This window comes from Anopheles gambiae, chromosome 2 (assembly GCF_943734735.2).
Source record: "Anopheles gambiae chromosome 2, idAnoGambNW_F1_1, whole genome shotgun sequence".
Lineage (NCBI taxonomy): Eukaryota > Metazoa > Arthropoda > Insecta > Diptera > Culicidae > Anopheles > Anopheles gambiae.
In genome coordinates, this window is record NC_064601.1 from 53,318,108 (window position 1) to 53,344,356 (window position 26,249).

Sequence of the window (26,249 nt, forward strand, 5' to 3'; positions counted from 1 at the left end):
ATGCATCTCATCTTCCCATGCCACTGTTGCAAACCCCCAGAATGGTGTGTGTGCGTGTTCTTTTTGCTAGTTTTGTTATTGATTTTATTTTCGCCCTTCTGCCCTTCTCGCCTTCGCCTTTTCCTTCATTTGCTTTACACGGTTTCATCTTTTTTCTTCTCTCTCTCTCTCTCTCTCTCTCCCCTTCTCGTTTCCACTCATCACCATGGTGATTCGAAAATTTGGTTCCCATGCAAAGCACTTTCTTCCCAGGGTCTGCTCTGCATCCCTTTTAGCAACGTTTCCTTCCCAGGGAGGTGTGTTCGCTTGTTTTCTCTGGCCCATCATAATCGAACAAACTAGCTCCTGATAAGCTCATCTCGGGGGTTTGAAATCGTGTTTTTTTGTTTTGCCTTCACAATAAAGCATGAGAATTTGTGAGTCCATCCAGCAACCGTAAGTTTTTGAACACCAAGCACAATATGAATATATTAATATATGAGTATAATGTTGAACACCAAGCACAAAAAGTGGAAATAAAGGGTGTAGAGTGGGAAAGGTTTCAGTATGTTTATAATAAAATAATTGTAGTTAAATTTATCAAAACAAAAGTTCAAGTAAAACGTTCAATAGTATCAGCTTTAATTACTATTATCACAGTTATTGAAATGATTATGAAAAGTTCAGTTTTTTTTAACATTCTATAGATGACACAGGTAGTGGTGGGTCATACGATTCATTTCTCGACCCGACCCGGAGTCGGGTGCGAGCCAGTCGGAATCGATTCCGACCCGTGGGTGCAGCGGGTGTGCCATGTGGCGAGTCGCAATGAAATCCAACCCGCGGGTGCAACGAGTTCGAGTCGACCCGAATGATGAGTAGGTGCAAGAAAGCATAAGCCACTCCAACCCGTTGGTGCAGTTCGGGTCGGGTATTGAACCTACCTAGACTCGACCCGACCCGAACTCGCTGCACCAACGGGTCGGAGTCGCTTATGCTTTCTCACACCTACTCATCAGTCGAGTAGACCCGAACTCGCCTTGGCCCATTCCGACCCGAACTCGTTGCACCAACGGGTCTCGAGTCGCTCATGCATTCTTGCAGCTACCGGAGTCGTTGAACCTACTTGTACCTTTCGGGTCGACTCGAACGATTCCGGGTCGCTTACGGATGGCTTTCGGGTCGACCCGCTCATCACTAGTTTGCATATGTTGCTAAAGTAATTTTTTAGAGGCATGAGACACAATGGACGTAAAATATGAACCTGCAAACAATACAAGATCACGCGAGTTAGCACACAAATTAAACAAACAAAAACGTTACAAATTATCGTATCTCAACTGATAAACTTTCTCAACAGTGAAAACAGCTTATAGAAAAACGAATGTGGATCAAATGTACTCGTTCCGAAATAATTGCATACAATTTGCATACCAAACAAAACAAATACTTTTCTTTTGTTGCAGTGTATTCTTTTTCGTATTGTTATCATATAAAGGATTACAACTGAGAGCTTTTAATGTCTAACAGATTAATAATTGTTAATGCTTCCATACTCCTGCTATCATTAAGGCAATTCTTCTATGTCAAAAAGTGTAAAAAAGAACTCTCTTATATAGTACGTGATAATAATTCTGTTAAAAAAAGCAGCCTGGCCTTCTTTCCATCGATACCACCAAAAGAACGAAGCAAAGTTAATATAGAAACATCAATTAGTAAACATAACTCAGGACAAAGTCTAAAAATAATAATATATGAGATGCTAGGTACATCCATCCTCTTATTTTCCGGCCGGCCTAAATGGGTCGAACCTTCCGAGCCTTTCACTGCTGCTGGTCTCGGTGTTTCATCTGCAGCTCAAATCGACGATTCGTGCGTACGCCTTTCAAAATCTTCAATTGTTTTGAGCGCAGTTGCTCAACCGGATGTCCTCCGACAGCGCTTGTGATCGCCGCTCCCGAGGCCCCAGCAGAGGCGGCACTTGTATCAGGTGCAATATGTTTCGGTTTAAATGTTGCCTGGAATTGCTTCAATCGGTTAGCCATCTTATCCGCATCACTTCGGATGGGCTTCTTGGCGGTGGTACTGGTTGCCGTTGTCGTGGACGGCACATGACGATCAGCCGCACCAGGTGCCTTTACTGCGGTTGACGTTGAGGGTGCTCCCTTGATACCTGACACGAACAGCCCTGCCGAGGGTACTGGTATGCCCCCACCACCAGCTGATTTGAAAAGGAAAGGTTTCGTCGTGGATGATGATGCTTCTTTTTTGCCCGATAATGGTGCTATAAGAAAGAGACATAACGGTAAAATTAAATCTGCCTAATGTCCATTTTTATCATCCTACGTGCCCCGCCGCCCCCACTTACCTTCAGCTGTGCTGGAATCATTTGTAGCGACAACGGGTCGCGCTGGAATCTTTGTTGCCGGACTGGCCGATGCGAGTATATGTTTAGCTCGGGTCTCTTTGCGCTTCATGAAATCTGCGATCGATTCCATGCGATTGAAATGGTTTGCGTGAATGTTTTTAAAGTTCGGCAACTTGCTGATCTTGTTGTTTCGCTTCAGATCGGATGATTTATGCTCAGACAGTGAGCGCTTTCGTGGCTTGCGCAACTTTTCCCCGATGCTTGTGCCATGACTGCTCTCATTTCCTTCTGCTCGTTCTTGCTGCTGCTGGCCCTGCAAGCTTTTCTGTACCAATCGTTCGTCGATCGTTTCGACCAGCACGGTGCTGTTTGCCGGACTATGAAATGTAACATTTCTTTTCATTGTAGTATCGACTGCACTGGTGGATAGTGATCGTTTACGACCTGCTCGCTGCAGCTCCTCTTGTGTTTCGTGGGCTTCTTCATCTAACGATACCACGAGTTTGGGCGTACTTGTCACACTGCCACCTTTTTCGCTCCGCAGAAGTTCAGTGTTCTTCTCGTTGCAAAATGCCGCCACCGCCGGACTGTCCATAATTTCAATAATTTCCGGTGGCTTATCCGGTGAGCATTTGTCCGCTGATGCCTGTACAGCTGATATAGATTCTGGCGTACGTGGCGTAGCAGCAGCAGTTGCTGCTGCAGCAACAGCAACCACCGGGCGAGGAGTGTCGGCCGTTATATCAATGACAGGAACACCGGAAGACGACGACACCTGGTTCGGTTTTACGGGTGAAAACGTTTCATTCATTTCATTGACGGCAGGCATGGTTACTGTCGATGGATTCGACGAAGGGTCAGTAGATTCTTCCAACATCGACGCATCGCTAGCCTCATGCGTCGGGGATGGGTTTTTGATGCACTCAGCGATATTGTTCACCTGATCTTCCAAATATTCGATTCCTCCAAATGAGGTATTCACTAGCATCTCATCATCTTCCGGTGTCGCAACCTTTGATATGACATTTGCTGTGGGAACACCTTCGGACACTCGCTCTGACCCAGGCTCCTCAACGACAGCATTTGGAGCCGACTCATCAACATTATTCTCGGGGACGGTTTTGCAATCGTTTGTAGTGTTCATTTCATTATCTGTTGCGGAATTTGTTATGCTCTCCAGTGTTTTTTCAACTGTAGAAGTTTCTTTGTTTTGCTGCTCTAGCGAGGTTTCAATCAATGCCGCACCTTCACCTTCAACGTGCTGTTTGATCGTTGATTCTGATCTGTAATAAGATGATACATTTAGATAATACATTAATTTGGTACTTCAAAAGTAGAATAGACTGGACTCGCTCCTATTAGACAAAATCGTTTATTTGTTGCCATAAATATTATTATCATTAAATCTCTACATTATTGCTAGTACCATCGAGATCTGTGCTAGTGGCGGCTTCATGCCATGGTTAAAACATTAATACTAATTACTTAATTAGTAAGAATAATATTGTAAAAAAATAATATTGCAATTTTTCCATACATTTAAATTTCCAATCAAAAGCAATATTTAAGAAAATAGTTATAATTATACAGTTTACAATCAGTAACTACAATTACTATTTCATAATCAGAAACTGAGTATGTAATCAAGTGAAATAATATATATAAATTTAAAATATTCTTCTTCTTTATGGACCATTACAGGCTTGCTAGAGTTATTATTCACGTCACTGTCCGAAAGCAATCATTAAAAATGTAATGTATAAATTGACTTAAAACAAAGAACTCCATTTAGCAACATCGTAGTAAACTGCCCTTAAGATAGCTGCAGACCAAACTTACCGTTCTGCTTCTGAGATGACATTATCTATTTTATCAGAACTCAATATGTCGCCTGTTTTGCCCGATGCTTCACCGTCCGGTCTATTGGGTTGTTCGTCTGAGATTACAGGTGCTGTGTCAGTTTGCTGGGAGGAGGGTGATTCATTTGTCTCTACGGGCGCTATCGACTCAACATTGTGTTCCGGTTTCTCTTCTTGTGCATTAATTTCATCCTCCTGTTTCTTTGAATCCATTCCCACTTCAACAATGTCTGCCCTTGAAACACTATCCCCATCCTTGAAGCAATCTTCCTGCTCTATACCTTTCCCAATCTGCTGTTGTTCTTCATCGACCGGTGCTGGAGGTGTTTCATACTCCGTTTCTAATTTAGTAGCAGTGTCTATGCCCGATTCAAGAGTTTCTTTCGTTACTACATTCGGTTCTTCTGCTTGCTTCGTTCCTACGTAAACATTAGTTTCCTCAGCAGATACCCCTTCAACAGATACACTATCACCCCCAGCTTCGCCCTTTACTGCAGAATCCTCAGCAATTTCCATTTGTAAAGAAACACTTCCCTCCGCAGCTATTTCCTGTTCGACAGAGGGTGTCGCTTGTTCAGTTTCTCCCTCTTCTGGTGTCAATACAGGAAGCTTCCCTTGAGCGGACGGAACGGCAACCTTCGATTTGCGCCCAGAGGATGGTACATCATCTGCATCGAAAAACTTTTTCGGTATTATTTTCCGACCAGATCGACTGCTGCTGCCATCCTCCACTGTTTTGTCGCGTTTTGGTGTTACGCTTTCGGTAGCCTTGGCATCGCCTTTTAATTTTGCACTTTCTACCAACGGCATTTCCTTTGCTGTCGTAGGTTTACCAAAACCAATAGAAGTACGGAGGATGACCGGTTCCGTGCCGATCTGGACACAATCCGTTTGGTCGCTTGAATGATGGTGATCATCCACACCTCGTCTGGTTATAAAATCATTTTGCTTCCGCTCCTTAACCTGTTGTGGGTCAATTTCCACGGGAAGGGTGGAGGCTTTTTTCGCGATTTTTGCTGACAACGGTACGCTCTTGGATGGTGTGCCAGTGGCATTAGTTTTAGCGGTTTCACTTGCATGTTTCTGTACGGTACCGTCTACGCCGCTAGCTTCATCCATTTTTTCATCGATTAATGTAGGGGAAAAGGAGCCTGTGATGTGGACAAAGGAGTCACTATCCCCATCTTCAAATCCAAACATTTTCTTCGGTTTGATTTTTCTTCCGGATCGTGAAACCGTCCCATCGGGGGTATTTTCGATTTGGACTGATTCTGCAACACTGTCCAATCCGCTGCTTTGCTTTGGTGTTTCCACCTTGGCAGAGGCACTACCCGTGTTCTTCTTTTTTGTTGGCGACAAAATCGTCTCGATGGATGCTTCGTCAGTGCTATCAACCTTTCTTTTCCTTCTACTATCGTTCAAAGCTTTACCATCCGACACAGTCGGTTCCATTGTCATTTCAAACCCAAACACTCTTTTTGGCTTAATTTTTCTGCCCGAACGTGACAGAGCCTCTTCGGATGCGAGAGATGGGTCCTTTTGAATTGCGGAATCAGGTTTATGTGATGCACTGCACGTCGAATCCGTATCCGAAATCTGTTCTTCAGATAGTAGTTTCTCCTTTTTGTCCAATCTACGGCCGGGAGTTTTTGTGACACGTTTGGATACGTTCACCTCTGACAAATCATTGTCAGTGTCCACAACAGCATCCATCTTACGACGGCCTGGTGTTTTGGGGGCCACTTGCTCCACAATGGCACTTTCAGCATGCAGCACATTGACGACCGATTTTCCAACCCTGCGCCCCGGTGTTTTCGGTACCACTAGCTCCAAAGTAGGACTTTCCTCACGCGATAGTTTTGCTGCTACATTTATCGTGGATCTACCAGCACGCCGTCCGGGAGTTGGTGCAGCTTTTATGTTATCTTTTGCATCCGTTTCCGACCCGCTCTTCCCATCTTTGTCAACTGCTACCGCCTTGGGACGGCCCAAACGGCCAGGAGTTTTTGGCGGAATTGTTTCGGCAGTCGGTGGACTGTCAGTGCGTAATGTTTTTACAGCGGAACCACCCATCAAAGATTTGGCTGCTCGTTTCCCTGGAGTCTTCGGGAGCGATTGCAGTTCCGGCACAGGGCTTTCCGGTCGTAAAGCATCGGCCGCCTCATCGCCAAATAAAGCGGTTGCAGCTTTGCGTCGGGGAGTCCTAGCCGCCAACGCTACACTCTTCTTTTCTGCTTCCGGCTCGTCCGGCACTACGGATTTGGCGCGCCGTCCCGGTGTCTTCCGCTGCTTTGCTTCGTCTTCACCAGCGTTGGTGCTGACTGCCGCCTTGGCCGGAGTTTTAGCTCGCCCGGGAGTTTTAGCAGCCTTAACCTTGGTTGGCTCTTCTCTTTCCGATACAAGTATTTTGCGAGGACTGGTTAACACCTCACTCTCGAATTCCATCAACTTGACAGGGACTTTTATTTTGCGTCCCGATTTAGAGATACCAGCACCCTCGTCGACCGTGGATGCACTTGGCTTCGGCTCCTTTGGCTCGTCCCGTTTCGGTGTGCCCGCTGGTTCTTTCACTGCTTTTCTGGCCGACGTAATGGTTTTGCGTGAGCGTCTTACCTCTTCCGGCGAAGCTGGGTCTTTTGCCGCTGCCCGCTTTCCGGGTGTACCGGCTGCTTCGGTGTCTTTCTTTGCCCTTGGTGCGGTGGATTTTCTAGTTTCGCTGGGCGATGCACACCCCGCCCGTTCTGGCGAGTCAAGGTGTGCCGGACGCCTCACCTTTCGACCAGATTTCGTGATTGCATCTTTCAAAACAATGTCTTCCACCTTCAGAGGACGCTTTTTCGGCGTCGATTCCGTTTCGCCTGAAAGTAAACATACACACACAATTGTGTAACAACTGTTGTACTTTGTGCTCCCATGTGAGGCTGGCAGAAGTACACTCACCCAAACGATTCATCACGGATGCAGCTGACCAAAACGCGGTATTTTATTCCGAAGAAAAGTGTTTGCTCAAACGCACAACCTTACCACCACGCAACACTCTAGCGTTATCGGGAAACGACACTGTTGATGAATGATATGCACTGTTGCTCAATTATGCTATCCGTCACAAGTAACGCGTTCGACGAAACGAAGGCGCAAAAACTATTTGTATGAAGGTAAGGAGCTGTTCTTAAGGCAAAATTTTCTGCTCACTATTCGGTACTGCCACCGTAGGCTGGCGTCGTACGTTTGGTCTTTGTTATTTGTCCGTTTTTTTCGTCTGCAGAAATTCGTTTGCAACCGACCAGAGTAGTTGACTAGATCGCCGTCGATGCTCTAGCGCCACATAACGGTGTTACGTATGTCAAATTGACAACGTCGCATTGTTTGAATTATTTTGACACAACCGTTATTTTTAATGCTGATATAAATAAATAAATAAATAAATAAATAAAATAAATGTTTCAGTAGAACCGCAAGAGAACGTTCATCTAAATCTATGGTAATATAGTACACAGTTATTTATTTTTTATTGCACTATTTAAAATATTACATTGTAGAGTTTCCATAAGCTGCAAAGTGAATCAATTTACGCTTATTTTTCATTCCATAGAGATATGCTGTTTTTATTCTATCTTCATCTTTGACCTAAAGAGCATTGTATACTCAATATGAAATAATGGTTCCAGATATGATGCTTGAAATACGCGCCAAATTGCATGTTTTCCCCAAACACAACTTCCAAGGCGGGCTTCTACGGTAACGCATAAAAACGTTCGAGGCGTTACGCAGATTCCAGCAATTGCCAGATTCGAAAAGTAACGACACCACAGCTGTCAAATTGCACCAGACAGCATATCGCAGCAGACAGCGAGCAGAACAAGCGTGGAAAAAACGTGGATTGCGGTGTAGGAAAACGATCATCGTGAAGAGTCCTAATTGTATCGTAAAATTTCGTTTGTGAAGTGAAAGATTCGTTAATTGGTTGTGCTGTAAGTGTGGAAAACAAACATTCAACCATGAATCAGGACGAGGAAGTTCCAACGAGAGGTAAGCGCGGGTTCCGTTCAAGTGCAAAGTCTTGCCGGCAGAGCAGGAAGCGCTGATGGTGGTGTTTTTCCAATCTTTTCAGTGACTCGTGGTGCTCTTCGTCGGCGTTCGGTTGACCAGGAAGCTACCCCGCAGAAGCCGGCCGGTGCAGCCACCGGTGGTACGCCAAAGAAATCAGCCAGCACCACGAAGAAAGTTAATGCCTTGAATGCGATACAGGAGACCGAAGGCCGTCCGTCTACACCGACTGTGGGGCGCAATACGCGCCGTCGTATGTCGGAGACGTCAGATACCCCAACAATCTTGCCCAACAAGCTGGTGCAGAATCTGAAGGAAGCTGAAATCGGTGCCGAACCGGGTCGACGTTCGCGTAATACATCTCTCACGGAGGAGAACTTGAACGAGCTGAACGCTGCATATGAGGGAGGCAGCAGTGTGTTGCCAACCCGTTCACGTACGCCAGCCCGCCTCCGGGCGTCGAACGAAGCTCTGGCCTCAATGAACTCTCCACAACCGGCTGTACGTCGCTCCACTCGTCGCAACAGTGTCACCTCCGATGACGGTTCCGTACAGTCGCTTCCTGTCACTACCCCGAAGCTTACTTCCGGTTTGCGTGTGCTGAAGGATGACACCATCATCGAAGAGGACGCCAGTGATGATCGAGCTGAATCGGTATCATCGGAGGCATCGACGCGAACTACCCGACGCCAGTCGACAGCAGCGAAGAAATCAGCTTCACCCAGTCCTCGTAGAACTGCTGAGAGCCCTGTGAGTAGCGTGAAAACGGATGCAACACCACCTCGCGCAATGAAAACTCCGCGCGTATCATTGTCTCCACTAATGTTGCCCAAAGGGTCGCCACGTTATAAAAACGTTTCCTTCTGTGACGACTCCAAACAGGATGACAGCCATAGTTCTTTCCCCAAAACGCCTACATCGGTGTCGAAGGAAGTTGTCATTGTCGTGAATGATTTACGCAACTCCGATCTCAAAGGAGTGTCGCCGAAAGTGGACAGAGAAGTTAATTTGCCTGGGAAGTCGGAGCCAACTGGGGATCAATTGAAATCAAGTGCTAAGTCTCCGAAGAGCGAGAGTTTCGTAGGCGACTCTGTCCCAGAGATGAAAGCGAACGATGAATCAAGCAGCATTGCAGCCTCTCCCAAACCTGGAAAGGATACGATCGAGCAGCCTAACTCGACCAGCAAGGATAAAATGAATTCTTCATCAACTGTTCTGATCGATAATGGCACTGAGGCAATCGATAGCTCTAATAATGTCAGTGGAATTGAGTTATTGGAGTCGTCTGTGGTGGAAATTTCAGACAGCATAATGGAAGCTAACACCAGTGTCAAAGATACCAGTAGTGTAGCGAACAAATCCACTTCGGAGGGAGAGAAACTTTCACAATCTTGGTCACAATCTGTTCGACGCTCCGCTACCAAGGGCATTGATGAATTCAGCGTCCGAAAGCAGGAAGAACAAGAGCGACTGGAAGAGGAGACAGAAAAGCTTCAAAAAGCACCACTGAAATCGCCTTTAAAGCCACGCTCGCCGGCAGCCAAGGCTGCATCAGCCGATGAAAGCATCGATGAAGACAACGATGATGAACTGGAAGACGAAGAAGAGGCGCAGGATAAAAATGAGTTGTTGGACGACGAGGCGGTAGAAATGGAGGGTTATGAGTCAGGCGATTCGTTGGCCAGCGATTTGAGACGCGAAATGGAGGAAAATGAAATTATGGACCAGGGTGAGGATCTGGGCAGTGAAGATACGGAAGAGAACGATGAACAGGAGGAGGACGAGGAAGACGGCAATGACTCGTGGATCGTTTCGTCTGGCGATGAGGCAGAACAACTGAACGAGGATGAACTGTTGAAGGATACGGAAGATGAAGATCTGCAAACGAAAAACTCTAGTGTGAAGGACAAGGAAAAAACGAAAACTCCCAAACGCCGACGAATTATAGAAATGGTTGATGATAGTGACGAGGACACGAAGGCTTCGGACGAGGAACGCAAGGAAACCGCCAAGTCTCCAAGGAACTTAAGTTCCAAACGTTCGTTAACACCAGTTGGAGGCAAAGAAAATAACACTCCCACCAAAAAATTAAATCTTTCTCAAATTAATGATGCTGTCAAAAACAAGGATCAGGATAAGCCTGCCAATAATACACCAGCTAAAAATGATACCTCAATGGAATCCTCCACCGATGAGCAGCAAGTGGGAAATAATGAGACCATGCTTCCAGCCACACCTGCTCATAAAACGCCCTCAAAGGATACAGGAGCTGCATTGCATTCAGCCACAAAATCATTATCGAATTCAAAGCACGGAAATGGCGAAAAGGAGGTAGCTGCAGAAGATGATGAAAACGATACCAGTGGGAATAGTGAGACAATGTTTCAGGATGCTGAGGATGGTGGGGAAACTGTGCAAAAAAGCGATGATGCGATGGAAAAAGATGTCTCCTTGTCTAAATCACCTACAAAGTCTGTCATTGCATCTCGCAAAAGTTTTCCAGCTGCTTCTATAACCACGAAGGACGTAATTGGTCGTAAAAGCCTCCCCGCGAATGCTAATATGCAAGCCGCCATCCAGTCTGAAACAGACGAAGGTGGTGAGTCCAGCCAGCCAGACGCGACTCAAAATGATGAAGTGGAAGAAGTAGAAGCTTTGGTGGAGAACGTTGAGGTTGAAAATGCGGAACATGATAAAACACAAGCTGAACCTGCGCCAGCCGAATTTACGCTGGATCAACCTGCGGATGAAGCGCCAACAAAACCGGGAAGAAAATCTATGCCCGCCGTACCGCTGATTTCTGCACAGTTTTATATCGGAGCATCGAAGAAACGGGCTACTATTGCTGGTGGTGAGGATGCTCACGTCCAGACGTCAACACCGAAGTCAAATCAATCCTTGTCGGGCAAGGACAAAGGGAAGAAAACGCCAGTAGAAAAGAAGGCCACCACTGCGAACGGAGGATCGACAGTGTTAAATCCATTTGCTCAGGCCAAGAATAAGGCACGATTGTCGTTGGATTCGGGAGCAGGACAACAGAAACCCGAGAAAAAGGATAAACTACGCCGGTCGCTGCCGTCACAGTTCGTGGAAGAGTCGATGGAAGTTGATGAAGCACCGATGAATGAGAACGTTGCAGAAGAACCATCAAAACCAGACGACGATAAGGAGATGAATGACGAAGTGGAGGTTGTGGAGAACCAAGAACCAGAGAACGGCAAACAACAGTCCAAGGCACCAAAACCAAAACGAAAGGCTCTTGAAGATTACGATCTTGCTAACATATTATCTCGCTGCAACGAGGTCATTCGTGAGGACAAAGAGCGTAAGAAAGAGGTTGCGTCCGCAATTCGCAAGAAAAAGGTAAGATAAAATGGCGTTTGTATTAGCATGACTGTTTTGTTTGTTTTTTCCGGTGACTAATTTCATAACAATTTTCATCCAAACAGGAAGAGAAAAAGCGTCTGCGCGAGTTGGAGAAGCAGGAAGAACTCGAGGCGGCCAAGGCTGCAGCTGCCGCTGCTGCTGCTGCTGCTGGTTCCGGCGGTACAACAAACGGTGATGATGGTGGCTTAAACAGCAGTACAACCGGTAACGATTCCCTCAGCCAGGGTGGAGAGGGCTTAAAGAAGAAAAAGAAGAGAAAGCCTAAGGTAAAGAACTATCTGTTGGATGAGCTGGCTGAAACGAGAAAGGAACGGTTGGAGCAGGCGCTGCGTCACAAGCTGGAAGTAATCGAGCGCCGTAAGCAGCGTAAGAAGGAGCGCCAGCTTGAGCAACAGAAACAGTTGGACAAAGAAAATGGAAACGCAACGGGCGCAAGCGGCGGCATCGGAGCAAAGCTGGAAAAAATTAAAAAGAAACAAAAAGCTAAATCAAACCAGGAATCCAGTGACAAATCAAAGAGTCCACCGGTACGCGTAGCTCTGTCGGCGTTCGCGGTGTTTAATCAATTGCAGAATCATCCAGAACAGGTACAATCTTTGGCAGATAAAACACAAAAATCAGAAAAATCAGAGCTGATGGCACCAGCAGTAGAGAAGAAACAGCACAAGAAATCACCCAAGAAGGAGGAAGCTTCTGATCCACAACCAGAAGCTAAAGAAGCTGCCAAGACGGATAAGGTTGCTGTCGCCGATGAGAAAGCAAAGCAAGCGAATGCCCTTAAAGACTCCGAACAAACTAAGAAGAAAAAGCGAACGGAACGTCAACTCGATGGATCCGATCCGTCTTTCTCCGATGAGAAAATATTAAGCACGGATGTCGTCGTAGCAGCTTCTACGAAGAAGGCGACGCCGGCAGTTCAAACTCAGTCCGAGTCGAGTGTTGTAAAGAGCGATAGCAAAATCAATCCTCTCCTATCAAAATCTGCCAGTGATGGATTGGTGCAGGAAGTCGAGAAGCTGACGAAAAAACAAAAACGCAAATTAGCAGCAATGGAAACGACACCAACAAATCCGCAAAAAGACGTTACGCCGGACGGTGTCCCCGCCAAGGAGATGAAAGCGTCTAGCTTTGAAGAAGCTCAGACAAACTCTGTCGGTGCTAAGCGTAAGGAAAAGATGCGAAATCAAACGATGGTGGAGTCGGATACAGTTCCAAAGCAAAAGAAAAACAAAAAACAAACTACTCAGAACGGACATGCAGAAGATCACAGTAGTAACTTGGCTGGCGCAAAGTCAGCAAGTGCCATGCATGAGAACCACACAGATGGCCAAGAAGTGGTAGAGAAGAAAAAGAAAAAGGCGAAAAAACATCACGCAGTACAGCCAGAGATCGACACGGACCAAGATCATAGCACGGTTGAGCAATCGCGCAAAAAAACAGCTATCCTGGAGCGAGAATCCACCACGACAGCATTAGCCGTGCCGACTAAGAAGCGCAAGCGAGAACAGACTGACAGTCCTGCTGCAACAGTCGCATCAACACCGCGTCCGGCGAAACACACAAAGTTGCGCGTTCTGCAGCGTATTGAAAGCGGCGGCTTCTTCGAAGAAAACGTGACACCCGACAAGATACGGCTGAAGCGTAACTTTGGCTTCCAGGAGCAGCAGGCTACACCAGCCAAGCAGCTTGGCTTCAGAGTCTCTTCCCTGCTGCCGACCGATCAGAATGAGCTGCGGGCCGTGGCGTCATCGTCCAAAACACATTCCAAGGACGGACGGATGAAGTCAAAGCTCGGAGGTTCTGTCCTATCTGGACCGCCGAGCCGTAGCCTTCCGCTTCCGGTGTGGACCAGTTCGGGTGTATTCATCGAATCCTCCGTGGACGACAGCAACGGCAACACTGATGGAAAGCAGCGAAAGCAACAGCAAGGCTCCAATCACAAGCCAGACACGGGGTATATCCAGTTGAAGGGTCAGGGAAAAGCAGATTTCCGCCTCAAAACGCTGCGGCCAGGACCAGCGACAGAAAAACCCCATCGCGTCGATCCAAGCACTACCGAACAATCTGTGCTGAACTTCAAGCGTAAACAGCTTTTGGAGAAGACAGCACATCTGCGCGAAAAGAAGAAGAGCAATCGCGTGTAGAACTCCTATGTGCGGCACACGATGATTGATCATTGCATCTTCTCTTCTATGGGTTATGTATGTACATAAGGTTTTGTTTTTTTTTCAATTTTTCTTCAATTATTCGCATTCACATTATCCTGTTTTATTCAACGCTCACGAAGAGCCGTAGAAATGATCGTTGATAATATTGCCTTAAAAACGAATAAGGAACTAAACTATAGAAATAGATGTTAATAAAATTGCGATAAACTCATGAGATCGTGTTGTTGTGTTAGAAAACTTTATGAAAGAAGCTACTCCATACATGAAAGAAGATCCATTTTACTTGATCAATATGTATGTAAGTTTTATATAGAGGATCAGACAGATAGTACCGTATTTTAGCGTGTGTAAGAACCCCCCGACAAATTAATAATTTTAAACTCTTTTTACTATTAATTGTACCATGTTTAAAAGCAACGATATCTGTTTTTTTTCCAAGATACAAATTTGATTCACATCAGTTTTATTTTCGTTGCTTCTATTACCAACGAATGGAAGGCCATCAGTTTGTCTGTGTATTTTTAGCAGCATTAGTTTTTGACCTCATGCAAATGAATTAGGAATTTGAATCACCAATTGAAAGAACCAGTGCGTTCGATTGTTTCCTCAGTTTCTTTTTTCTTTTTGCCTCTCCTTGCTTTTTCGAGTGTTTTCTTGGTGGATATCAAAGCAACAGACTATCTTTGTAAGTAATTTAATGTAATATGTCAGGTGTCAGCAGCATCTTAAACTGGGATACAGAAGACGCCTAAAACAAACGTGCCCCACATTCATTAGCCTTCACACCGTGCTCCCCTGACGCTGTCGTATGCGATCGAGTCCACCGACCAGCGGAAAGAGACCTGCAACACTGGATCAACTCTACCCAGCGTTTTCTGTGAACAGCAGTCAAGAAGCGAAGGAATCAGCGGGCCATTCGCGTAGCCATATTTCAAGCGAGGAGACGATTAAGATGGTCAATTGCAAAAACGAGGAAGAAAATAATTTCGGAAGCATGAACATAATAACGATGTTTGTCATTTCACACGGTTTATATATTTCTGCGTATGTTTCACATGCTTTTTCCGGCTAATCTTGTGTTTAATGCTACGCCGTTGCTGAGTGGAGAGCCGTAAACTGTTTCCTGCCTTTGATATACGCATACTGTGTTCTGCTGCTTTGTTTCACTATCTTATATTTCCGCCGAGTTTGGTCCGGATAGTACAATGTTCCGCTTCGATTGTTAGTTAAAGTATTTTACCCATTTCACATCCCCTCCCCTACATGCTTTCGTCATTCAACTCCATATACCACCGTTTAGCTGGTTTTACAGTACGATAAAAGCTAAACCCATTAAATTTGTCTGTTGTTCAGTATCTTTTCCTGCAGTTATAGCTTTAAAAGTGCATGTTTAACGGTATACGTACGTAATAATTAATCAGAGTGGAACGAATGGAAAACTTCGTTGAAGGAATATCAAACCCTAATTCTTCTGCGGAGGCCTCTGGAGAAACGAAATCATAAAAAAAGGAAAAGAGGCACTCGCCCTAAACACGCGTTAGATCGATTAGCACATTATTAAATTATACAAACAAAAAACGAATGGAATCAGTCTCGTCAAATGTACACGATAAAAGGATACCGACACGCGATTCGAGAGAAGAGCATCCGATAGCTAAAAAGAGCGGTAAATACAAACAACAGATTACTACTGTACATTCAGCATCATCCTGTCTGTTCTTCGTCGCATGCTGCGATGCACATATACCACACTTCTCTGTCTCTCTGTCTATGCATCGGAGTGCTGATGTGTATGTGTGTCAAATATGCACATACTCACACACAACCATGTACGCGCGTCATCTATCTACCTGCTTCTGCTCTTTCTCTCTTTCTCTCTCTCTGTTCGCTATCGGACACAAATAGAAATGCAATAGAACTCTCGTCTTTCGTTACAACAAACCGCGAAAGTGAGGTCTCTCCTGTCTGTACTCTAAAACTCTACTACCGGGGAGAGAGAAGGATGGATTCTGTTCTGTTCTGCTGTAGCGATTTCTGTTTTACTTTGTTGCCGCCGTCCTGCTCTCTTCGCTGATTGGAATTCTGCGCGTCACACTGCCTCTCCCTTTCTCTGCTTCTAACGAGTAACGTGTTTAGCTTTCATGTTTTGCCGGTTGCTTTTTCTTACGTGGTAAAAACTGTCTCTCCTCTCAACACGAATTCACTTTGCCGTATTAGAAGAAAAATCTTGTACTTCAGCTTTCTTGCCGGGAGAACCCTTCGTTATCGGTGCTGGGGGATATTTATGATCATGACTGGATAGTTTTCTCTTTTGCATATTATCGCACGACTGGTTACTTTTCTTCTGTGTTTTTACTGTTTCTCGTTTCTTTTTCCACACATCGTTTTGAATTGTGTTTATATATGTTAATATATATATGTAGGTATATATATATGATTTTACGTACTGCAGCTCACTTTGCCCGTTTCTCTTCTCCTTTCCACAGCTGCTTCCATCGACCAACGCACATCGCACGTGTCTGTGTACGTGGGCTGATACCGCCGCCGCGCAGTTGACATCATTGAAACACCGTTTCCCCGAGTGCCACTTTAGAAGGGCATGGAAACACCGTCACGCCGCCGGTCGTCCTCGCGGTCCCGCCGGTCATCGTTAATGATGGTATTGATCATGTCCCGTGCACGATCAATGTTCAGCTGATCGCCCATCACCGACACATTATTGGCGCCGTTCTCGTTGCGAGCCTTGTCTGTTAAGAGTTGTTTGGTAAGCGGGGAGAGAGAGTCGGGTTTGTAAAGAGAAGCAACACACACACGCACAAAACCATCTCATAACGCGCTTGTCTGCCGCGAAGTAACATCTTTGGAGCAAGAGGAGGAAGTAGGAACTGGCGAATGGATGGGAAGGGAGAAGAAAGGCACAAGGAAAGTTGGATAGGCTGACGGGTGTTCGCGTATGTGTGCTGTTGTGCGCGTACGTCGAATGCAATCGACAGAGCCGACACACTGCGCAGCACGCACAACACACCACACGCACACACCCATGGAAGAGATACGGTTATTTTACTGATTCTTCATTCTCTATCTCTCTTGCTCCAGTTCCATACCTCTTGCCCATAGAGAGGGATAATAGGGCGATAGCGAAAAGAAGGGGGATATGCCTTCACACGGGCTTCGCTACTATACACATTCAATTTCCTGCAGCCTGCTTTTTTTGTTTCAGCGCCGGTTACAAGCGATCAGCGTACACACAAAATGAAGAGTTCATATGACGACGTCACAGCTTGCCGTAACAGGATTGTTCTGCATATAGCAACGTTTCCCACGCAGACTACTAACATGTGAGCCATAACGGTGTACAATGTACGAACTAAACTAATCGTTCCAACAAGTACTGTAAACGTTCTGTTTGCCTTATTTTTTCCTCTGTCCGAGTACCGACACACTGTGTAGAGGATGCGCTTTTCGACCATTAGAAACCGGAATTCGTTTGCCAGCGCGTCTCGCGTTCCAACCAAGCAGTGCTATTATTTCAACAAAACCGAAACAACGCCTTCCCCGATACGGAAGGAAGGTAACGGAACGACGGTACGTGTGGGGGTTCGACTCGTTCCGTTTGCTGTCGAATTAACGCGCGCAGCATCCGGAGCGTGCGGGGTCCCGGGGAACCATTACTGAACAGGACAGAGCGCTGTACCACCAATAGCATCATCGTGCTGCTGCAGCCTTTTTGCCAGAGTTCTCACACATCATCCTTCTTTTCTCTACGTTACATCTTCTACTAAAGCAATCAATACACGCTTACCAATCTGCACCGACACACGGCAACGGTCCTGAATCTCACGGATCTTGTTACCGCCACGACCGATTATGAACTTAACCTTGTCGGCTTCGACCTCGAACACTTCGGTCTTGGCGGTAGCCGGGTCAATCCTCGGCGGTCCTCGGCTGCCGCCGCCACCGCCGCCTCCGCCGCCGTTTCCACGGTAGCCACCGCCGCCGCCGCCTCCACGGTAGCCGCCATCATCGTCACGTCGACCTCCGTAGCCGCCCGAGCGGTAGCCTCCACCGCCACCGCCATTACGGTCGTATCCACCGCGGTCGCTACGGTAGTCCCGACGTTCCCGGTCGTAGCTGTAGCTATCGCCGCCACCGCCGCCGCCACCACCACCACCGCCATAGCCGCGGTCGGAATCGTCACGTTCTCTCCAGTCTGGCATCTTTGAATTGGTTTTTTTGCTTTAAATTTCCGTACTGCAGGGGATAAATGCAATTTTAAAATAAAACACAAAATTACTTCGCTAATATGCACTTCTTTCCATCGCAAGACAACTGGCTTGACTCATTGGTAAACGTACAATTCAATACAGTTATCGAATACCAACAGCGACTTGATTTGGTTCAAACTGGAAAAACTACCAATATGCTGTTCGGACCGAAAACAAAATGGTGCCCAGGCGCGTGGAGACAAGAAAAGAGTAAGTTTTTCACACGCGCAGTTAGCGCTGGCAGCGCCGCTACTCGGATGTTGAGAGTAACAACCGAAGCTTGCCCTCTCTACACGGTGCCAAACGCACACACACATACAACGAATTTAACTTCTAATCCACACGGCGGCAGTGAGTCGCAATTGGCCATGTTTCTGTTAACTCAACGTTCAAAACTGCTAATCGTACCAAAAACAACCATTTAATCGCTTAACAAATAAGTTTTTGCTTCTAGAGCCACATTTGCCTGCTAATTACACAGAAACAAAAAAATGGTACAGTACCTGTAACGCCGCAGCTTAGCTTCCACACACAACCTTTTCTACGGACCTACAAAACGGAAATGGCGAAAATGAGCTGTTTCACGGAGTTCCCGGATAATCGAACCGCAGGGATAATTTGACGGGCGCCACTGACAACTGAATTTAGCTTCGTTAAAATTCACAAGGTGTATATACATACGCATTTAAAGTTCTTCGTTTTACCCGTTTTATCCGTCAACGGTGGATGGAGTTTTCTTGGTAATTGGTGAAGAATTTTAGAATTAAAACATAATTAACACATTCACATTCCAAGGCACTTCCGATGCTGATGTGCTGTTCGATAACTGTCAGAGCGCAGCCAACAAATGTTTAAGAACATGATGAATATTGTTGGACTGTAGTCTTTATACGTTTTCATGTTGTGTGCTTTACCTTCAGAGCGGAATATGCAAACGCTCCTTACGAACCAAATATCCTGACGGTGACGAGGACTCGTTGGATGTGTGCAGCATGAAGGATTCAATTCCCACTTCAATTGAAGGCTGGTAAGGCCGCGAGCACGACATCATCGATCGAGAGCAGGAACAAAAAGAAGAAACGAAGCAGTTTATATTGTTGTAGCGCATGTACATTCTACAGTAGAACGTCGATTATCCGGGGACGGATTAACCGGCGGGCGGCTTAACCGTGCGCATAAATCTGACAGCTGATCATACGTACAGCGAAACAAGGTGGAATGTATAATGAGGTGTAGTTATAGCGCTTTTGGCGATCCCCCCCCCTGGGCTCCGATTTTGACAGATGGTTTTCCGCTTGTATATGTATTGATGGATTATTTACGTTTTGCATGGTCAATATTTGGTGGAGATCAATTTGGGTGAATATTTTAGTTTATTAGAACACAGTCCGTGATTTAAAATGGAAATTTTCCTTCGAGAACTTGAAGCGTTCGCCAAAAGCGGAAAACTAACTGTCAGTTTTCTTCGTCAATTCTTCTTCCACCTAGCTGTCAAAACGGGCTTATAACTTGACCTGATATCTTTACGATCCTTGATCTTAGCTTAAAATGATTATTCTGTAATCTCAATAATTATTTTCGCAATTGACTGCTCCATTATTTCGACGGCTTGAAGTCTAATGCAACGATTGAGTAAGAAATCTAATGCAAATGATTTTTGAAATAATACCATTTGAATACATTTACAGCTCACTAGTACTGGTCGAATGTACAGGAATAATTAACAGCGCAGATTGTTGTATTTTTTGTCTTTTAAATCACACATTACATGTACCTTTTTAGCTATCTCTAAGGCGTGATGACTGCAATAAGCACATAAGTTGTAAACCAAATCGTTTGGACCCCAAAAAATAAACGAAGAAAAAAAAAACATGTCCATGTAGACCATATGGAAAATGGCGCGCTTGTTTAAACAGAAATGATCATCAGTATTCTAATGATAGCATTTATGTCGTCATTTAGAATACATCGCAACGGCGTCCAGTGCGGGATCACACTGTTGCACGCCACAAATGCCCGCGCCCGCGCGGAAGCTGATTGCTGCTGTGCCCAGTGGGGCCAGCAGATTATGGATCTTTGTTTAATTTCATACCCCCCCGATCTGATAAAAAGCGACTTGACGGCAGTCTGGAGTCTTGTTGTTAGGTTAAACAGTAACAGTTTGTTTTACGAGCTCTCCCGCGAGTACTGGGAGGTTTGTTTCCCGGTGCAACCGTTGAGTGAAGATTTACAGCTCACCTTATCCACCGGGTGGGACGAATGATGGCAGGGTGGAAGGCAAGAGGAGGTGCAGAATTTCTATCATGGTACCGCGGTGATATAAAGAGATGAAATCAGCAAAACTGCCGAGATTCCGCGCCGATTTGACAGGAAGAAAGTCAGCTATTCGCTCTTTAATCTTAGACACTGTAAGTTAGTTTGGCAAGATGACCCCAAATATGGACGAAGCGATAGAAAAGCTCCCTGGTAAGCGGTTTGGTTGTTAGATTTTGAACGAGAATGGTCGGTACATTTGCAGTTTTTTTTTTTGTCCCATTGTTCTACCAGAACCTAAAGATGTCACATACCAGCGTCCCGTAAAGCTTGACGACGCTCTCTTGATGACCAGTGAGTATTTTAATGCGGTAGTTGCGTGAAAAATCTTGATTCCAGCATCGCTTTTCTGTCTCCTGTTCGGTTACAGAATTCGGCATCTATAATCTGTGCTTGATTACGATTTCTGGTACTATCCTGGCGGCAGTGCTGCTGGAAACGTTGGGCATCAGTTATGTACTGCCTGTTGCAGAATGTGATTTGATGTTGACTACGAAAGAAAAGGGTATCTTAAGTGCAATTTCGTTTGCTGGCATTATCAGCAGCTCTCACCTATGGGGCTTCTTGGCCGATACCAGAGGGAGAAGAACGGTTATACTGCCGACACTGTTTCTTGCATTTGCGTCTACCGTCCTGTCCAGCTTTACGACCAATTTTTGGTTAATCACGATTACGCGCTTCTTTACAGGATTTTTGTGAGTATCAAAATCAGTGCAAAGAAGTGATTTTTCAGCAACGATAAAGAATCAACGGTTAACAATTTTTACAGCATTTCCGGCTCATCGGCAACGATCTACGCCTACCTTGGAGAGTTTCACGCGAAATCCAACAGCTCCCGTGCCATAATGGGAGCGTCTTTTGTGTTCGGAGTAGGCTGCATTCTGCTGCCTCTGATCGCATGGTCTGTTATTAATCAGGAGTGGGAATATACCTTTCCCCTGCTCAATATTGTCTATCGGCCATGGCGCCTGTTTATCGTGGTGTGCGGATTGCCCAGTCTCGTCTGTGGGCTAGCATTGCTTTACTTTCCCGAGAGTCCAAAGTTTTTGTTCTCCCGAGGGCATGAACAGGAGACAATCATGATTATGCACAAAATGTACCGATGGAACACTGGCGGTAAGGGTCCCAAACTGGCGCTTACTTCGCTGCTACAGGAGACGGAAGCGCAGCAAACCAAAATTCGCCGCGAAGAAACAGCCAACAATAAAAGTGTTCTACGGCTGCTAAAACAAATGTGGCAGCAAACGGCACCGTTGTTTATGGGCCAGTACTTGAAGCGAACCACCATCATTTGTGTGCTACAGTTTGGCATTTACCTGACATCGAACGGAATGTACATGTTCTTTCCGGACATTTTGAACCGCATCGCCGAACTGGAGGATCAGGGTGTCGGCCGCACGACTATCTGTCAGGCGGTCTACGCGACACAGGTCGATATAAGCCAGCTACAGCAGCATGACGTTAATGCGACAGCACTGCCCGAAGTGTGCCATCAAAAGCTGGATATTTCCGCCTATGAGCATTCGTTCGTGCTGGAAACTATTTACGCGCTAGGCTTTGCCGTAATAGGACTTATTATCAATGCGGTTGGCAAGCTTCCGATCTTGGTGTTCATATTTGGTGTTTGCGGCATCAGCGGGATACTCATCGTGTTCATAGATCTACCATTGCTTGCCATCTGGTTCTATGTAATCCTGCTAACTTGTGGGTTCTGCATCAGCGTAGTCAATGCATGCACGGTAGACCTTTTCCCTACTAACTTGCGGTAAGCGATCGCGAACAGCTCCATGCTCTGTGTCATGTGAAGCACACTCAATTGTTTCTTTTTCTTTTACAGTGCCATGGCGGTGTGCATTTCGCTAATGTTTGGAAGATTGGGAAGCGTCGTTGGTGCGAATATTGTCGGGTTTCTGCTGGATTCACAGTGCGAGCTAACGTTCTGGATATCGGGCATTTCACTGATAGGTTGCGGAGTGCTGTCCTTTTTCATTCCCAACATTTACAAACGAAATGCGTTGGAAGATAGAATCAGTATTTCATCACGATAAACATCCAGTGCAGTCAGTGTCCGGGATGGCAACATCATAATAATTCACTATCGTAATAGCTTTTAAGCTTAAACCTGATTCACCATAGAGACTGAAATATACCAATCGTTTTGTAGAGCAAAAGAATGTCCGCATAGATTGGAATGAGTGGCGTTTCATACAACTTACCAACAATTTAGACATAACATTTTAAAGTAACTAGTTGACAAACGCAAGAGTCCGTATAGAGGTAGTAACTCCGGATAAGTAAGCAAGATAACTAAAACTGTTGTGTATATGCTCAAACGAACCGAGCGAATTTTTCGTGGATTGCATCGATTTTGACATTGAATCGATGGTTGCTTTGCACCTTGACATGGACCCCTAATCAGCGCAGCCATAATAATGGAACATTGCCGGAATAGATTCGTAAAGAAAAAAAAATACAATTTTAATTTGCCATACATATTTCAAGTGTTCTCAAGTCAAGATTCAAGTCTATTTTATTTCTATTTCGCTTGCACACTTGCTGATCAATTCTAGTGGAATGAACAAAAGATGAAATCAATGCAACTAAAATTTACAGTGTACGTTTCCTCCGAATTGTGTTGTTTATCAACTGTCATTCTTTCCGCCTTGCATGTTGCCGGTTCACTCGTCTGTACGTTCTACCTAAACGCATTGCCTACCGCGAGTTGAAAGATGCAAGGTTGCATTTCTATATATCAGTGTGAAAAGTAGACGAACGTAATCCAATATAACAAAAAATCACCGCAAAGCGTAAATTGTAAGTCATTCCATCTCTTCGACAAACATATTCCCATACATATCTTTACTCAAATAGCCATTACAGCTATTGTTGTGATGTATTTGCGTGATGCGTACATTTCGCTGAAGTGTGTATGCTATTGTTTAGTGACGGCCATTTGTTCCATTTCCATAGGACATACATTTACTGCTGTAGTCAGCGAATTTGGCGCTGAACGGCTTGTCATCGAAAAAAACAACAAAAAACTATCAGGGGAAGGACCGCATCATGTGGGACGACGAATGTTGGGACGACGATGCATCCCAGGCACGATCTGCGACTACGGTAGCTGCGGTATCACAACAGTACCAACGTGAACCAGATGCACCACCACCGAAGTCGTACGAGCCTGAGAAGAGATCGTATCAACGTGAAAGACGTACTCGAGAGCATACAGCGTCTCATGGTGACAGTATTCGGATAGAGGTACGCGGAAACGTTGTACCGCGAATCATTGGAAAACAAGGCGCCACCATACGGGACTTACGCTCCCGGACCAACGCACGCATCGATGTTGGTAAGACAAGCGGCCTTTCATCTAGATTGGACTAATCAACGCTTTTGCTGCAAACTTTCTTCTTAACGTTCGTGATGTTTATTGTTCTTGGCTCTTCCGCAGATCACGATCGGAGCTCGAGCGATATGGGAACGGTCACCATATCCGGGGATCCGGAAAGTGTCGAAGCAGCTCGAAAGGCCGTGTACGAGATTATGAATTCATCAGACTCGTCGCGTCCTCCGAGATCGGGATACAGTGGCGGTTCGTCTAACGATCGTCGTGATCGACGTGATGATCGTGGCAATCGTTACGAAGACTCGGATAGAGGAGGTTGGTCAAGGTCCGGTGAAAGTTCGTACGGTGGTCGTGGCGGTGGTGGACGAGATCGAGATCGTAGAAATTACAACGACTTCTACGGATCTAGCGATCGGTCGGGAAACGCTGGTGGTGGTGGTGGTCACAGCCGATATTCGTCTCATTCTCATGCAGATGCGTATGCTACAAGCGACGAAATAATCGACTGGGCGTCGCTGAATAAAGAAGCCGACGAGGCATTCAAGGAACGGTGGGCAAAGTGTCCTCCGCTCGTGAAAATGTTCTACAACGAACGCGAAGAGGTGGCAAACATGAGACCGGAGCAAGTAGCAGCGTTCCGGGAGGCAAACAACAATATCGTGGTAGAGCGTACCTTTAAGGACGAGAAGGATAATGAACGGAAGCCGATACCGAATCCGGTCAGCGAATTCCATCAGGCGTTCGGAGAATATCCAGACCTCATGGAGGAGCTTCGCAAGCAGAAGTTTACCACTCCGACCCCAATTCAAGCACAAGCGTGGCCTATACTGCTGCGCGGCGAAGATCTGATCGGTATCGCACAGACCGGTACGGGTAAAACGCTGGCCTTCCTGCTTCCCGCGCTCATTCACATCGAGGGGCAACCGATCCCTCGGGGTGAGCGGGGCGGACCGAACGTGCTCGTGCTGGCACCGACCCGCGAGCTCGCCTTGCAGATTGAGAAGGAGGTAGCAAAGTATCAATTCCGTGGCATAAAGGCCGTCTGCCTGTACGGTGGCGGTGATCGCCGGGCGCAAATCAACGTCGTCCGAAAGGGGGTCGAAATTTTGATTGCCACACCGGGTCGTTTGAACGATCTTGTGCAGGAAGGCGTGGTGGATGTGTCGACCATCACGTACCTCATACTGGACGAAGCGGATCGTATGCTGGACATGGGCTTCGAGCCGCAGATCCGCAAAGTGCTGCTGGACGTGCGTCCCGACCGTCAAACGGTGATGACCAGCGCCACCTGGCCCGATGGCGTCCGCCGGCTGGCTCAGAGCTACATGCACGATCCAATCCAGGTGTACATCGGAACGCTAGATCTGGCCGCCACGCACACCGTAACGCAGGTGATCGAGGTGATGGATGAGGAGGATAAGTTCCAACGCATCAACGAGTTTGTCCGGGACATGCAGCCAACGGATAAGGTGATCATTTTCTGCGGTAAGAAAACGCGTGCCGACGATCTGTCGTCCGAGTTTATCCTGAGCAACATCTCGTGCCAAGCGATTCACGGCAACCGTGAACAGAGTGACCGCGAACAAGCACTGGAGGACATTAAGAATGGTACGGTGAAGATACTCATCGCTACCGACGTGGCGTCCCGGGGGCTTGACATCGAGGACATTACGCACGTGGTGAATTATGATTTTCCACGCAATATCGAAGAGTACGTACATCGTGTGGGCCGTACGGGGCGTGCTGGACGGACCGGCATTTCGTTAAGCTTCATGACGCGCTCCGACTGGGGTGTGGCTGGTGAGCTGATCAAAATTCTGAAGGAAGCAGACCAAGAGGTACCGGACGAGGTGCGCGATATGGCACGCCGGTTTGAGGCTCGTAAGGAGCGCGATGGCGGTGGTGGTCGTGGCGGAAGGGGACGCGGATTCGGTGGAAATCGCCGATGGTAGACGACCGTTTTTTTTAATGCTAAAGTTACCCACCGACGTAAGTTTCCGCTTACATTTACTTGTGGTCACTCGTGGAGCGTAATCTTCTTTAACCAAGCACTCCCAAGAGAACTGCCTGTTGCTGCTCATCTCTGCGCACAACGTGACTACATGTTCTACTTCTTACTCGTATTTTTTCCAAGATTCCTTTCTTAATGTGCGAAGCACTTAGTGTGTAGGGGAAAGGACATAGGGTCTACTTTATTACCATCTGTTTCCTTCCAATGCAGAATGTGATTCAAGAAGACTATTAAATATATCGACGGTAATACCTTACCTTAGAGGGTGAACTTAAAAAAATGGACTCAGTTAGCTAGCTGCTGCATCGTAACGGATTGTAAACGTAGCAAATGAATTCGAATATTATTTAAGTGTAAGTGCCTTCGACGTCATGGATGATCGATGTAAAGGGATTAATAGTGAGTGCTTCATGGCGTCTCATATGAACTGCTGATCCTTGTGATTATAATGAATTTGAGTTACTGAAATAAAACTACGTAGCAAAACGCGCTAGCCTCTTGGA

At 46.1% G+C, this 26,249-nt stretch overlaps 5 protein-coding genes across 6 annotated transcripts; 3 read left to right on the plus strand and 2 right to left on the minus strand.

Annotated features, from left to right (window-relative positions):
• Positions 1-1,429: 1,429 nt before the first annotated feature.
• LOC3291008 (serine/arginine repetitive matrix protein 2) lies at positions 1,430-7,528 on the minus strand. The gene is made up of 4 exons (XM_562088.5): positions 7,147-7,528; positions 4,187-7,064; positions 2,348-3,630; positions 1,430-2,263 (listed from the first exon to the last, which is right to left on the minus strand). Exons 1-4 carry the CDS (start codon positions 7,157-7,159, stop codon positions 1,803-1,805), a joined length of 4,635 nt encoding a protein of 1,544 aa, XP_562088.5. The 5' UTR covers positions 7,160-7,528; the 3' UTR covers positions 1,430-1,802.
• A 489-nt stretch (positions 7,529-8,017) lies between these two features.
• On the plus strand, positions 8,018-14,022 carry LOC4577154 (titin homolog). The gene is made up of 3 exons (XM_001237515.4): positions 8,018-8,235; positions 8,318-11,616; positions 11,703-14,022. The coding sequence occupies exons 1-3, from the start codon at positions 8,205-8,207 to the stop codon at positions 13,782-13,784; spliced, it is 5,412 nt and encodes a 1,803-aa protein (XP_001237516.4). The 5' UTR covers positions 8,018-8,204; the 3' UTR covers positions 13,785-14,022.
• A 798-nt stretch (positions 14,023-14,820) lies between these two features.
• Positions 14,821-18,732, minus strand: LOC5667402 (rRNA 2'-O-methyltransferase fibrillarin). 2 transcript variants are annotated; one of them, XM_001688403.2, is made up of 3 exons: positions 18,577-18,732; positions 17,611-18,059; positions 14,821-16,555 (listed from the first exon to the last, which is right to left on the minus strand). In XM_001688403.2, the coding sequence occupies exons 2-3, from the start codon at positions 18,023-18,025 to the stop codon at positions 16,398-16,400; spliced, it is 573 nt and encodes a 190-aa protein (XP_001688455.1). In that variant the 5' UTR covers positions 18,026-18,059; positions 18,577-18,732; the 3' UTR covers positions 14,821-16,397. The 2 variants fall into 2 exon arrangements, with proteins under 2 accessions (XP_001688455.1, XP_061502751.1); XM_061646767.1 differs by having other exon boundaries at positions 18,164-18,632.
• Positions 18,733-19,608: 876 nt separating this feature from the next.
• LOC1274497 (synaptic vesicle glycoprotein 2B) lies at positions 19,609-22,560 on the plus strand. The gene is made up of 5 exons (XM_313631.6): positions 19,609-20,539; positions 20,621-20,680; positions 20,757-21,081; positions 21,156-22,151; positions 22,224-22,560. The coding sequence occupies exons 1-5, from the start codon at positions 20,500-20,502 to the stop codon at positions 22,432-22,434; spliced, it is 1,632 nt and encodes a 543-aa protein (XP_313631.6). The 5' UTR covers positions 19,609-20,499; the 3' UTR covers positions 22,435-22,560.
• Positions 22,561-22,702: 142 nt separating this feature from the next.
• LOC5667412 (probable ATP-dependent RNA helicase DDX43) lies at positions 22,703-26,232 on the plus strand. Its single transcript, XM_061641509.1, has 3 exons — positions 22,703-23,200; positions 23,357-23,738; positions 23,841-26,232. Exons 2-3 carry the CDS (start codon positions 23,450-23,452, stop codon positions 25,685-25,687), a joined length of 2,136 nt encoding a protein of 711 aa, XP_061497493.1. The 5' UTR covers positions 22,703-23,200; positions 23,357-23,449; the 3' UTR covers positions 25,688-26,232.
• Positions 26,233-26,249: the final 17 nt, after the last annotated feature.

Bases quoted from the DNA above. Each gene is read 5' to 3' on its own strand.
- LOC1274497 (XM_313631.6), top strand. From the start codon at position 20,500: ATGACCCCAAATATGGACGAAGCGATAGAAAAGCTCCCTG. The intron at 20,681-20,756 runs GTGAGTATTTTA...GTTCGGTTACAG, and splicing joins CGACGCTCTCTTGATGACCA to AATTCGGCATCTATAATCTG. The intron at 21,082-21,155 runs GTGAGTATCAAA...CAATTTTTACAG, and splicing joins CGCTTCTTTACAGGATTTTT to CATTTCCGGCTCATCGGCAA.
- LOC4577154 (XM_001237515.4), top strand. From the start codon at position 8,205: ATGAATCAGGACGAGGAAGTTCCAACGAGAG. The intron at 8,236-8,317 runs GTAAGCGCGGGT...CAATCTTTTCAG, and splicing joins CGAGGAAGTTCCAACGAGAG to TGACTCGTGGTGCTCTTCGT. The intron at 11,617-11,702 runs GTAAGATAAAAT...TCATCCAAACAG, and splicing joins CCGCAATTCGCAAGAAAAAG to GAAGAGAAAAAGCGTCTGCG.
- LOC3291008 (XM_562088.5), bottom strand. The intron at 3,631-4,186 runs GTAAGTTTGGTC...ATCTTATTACAG, and splicing joins GTCATCTCAGAAGCAGAACG to ATCAGAATCAACGATCAAAC. The intron at 2,264-2,347 runs GTAAGTGGGGGC...TCTTTCTTATAG, and splicing joins TGATTCCAGCACAGCTGAAG to CACCATTATCGGGCAAAAAA.
- LOC5667412 (XM_061641509.1), top strand. From the start codon at position 23,450: ATGTGGGACGACGAATGTTGGGACGACGATGCATCCCAGGCACGATCT. The intron at 23,739-23,840 runs GTAAGACAAGCG...GCTCTTCCGCAG, and splicing joins CAACGCACGCATCGATGTTG to ATCACGATCGGAGCTCGAGC.
- LOC5667402 (XM_001688403.2), bottom strand. From the start codon at position 18,025: ATGCCAGACTGGAGAGAACGTGACGATTCCGACCGCGGCTATGGCGGT. The intron at 16,556-17,610 runs GTAAGCGTGTAT...AACTCTTAACAG, and splicing joins CCGTGTGTCGGTGCAGATTG to ACAAGGCTCGCAACGAGAAC.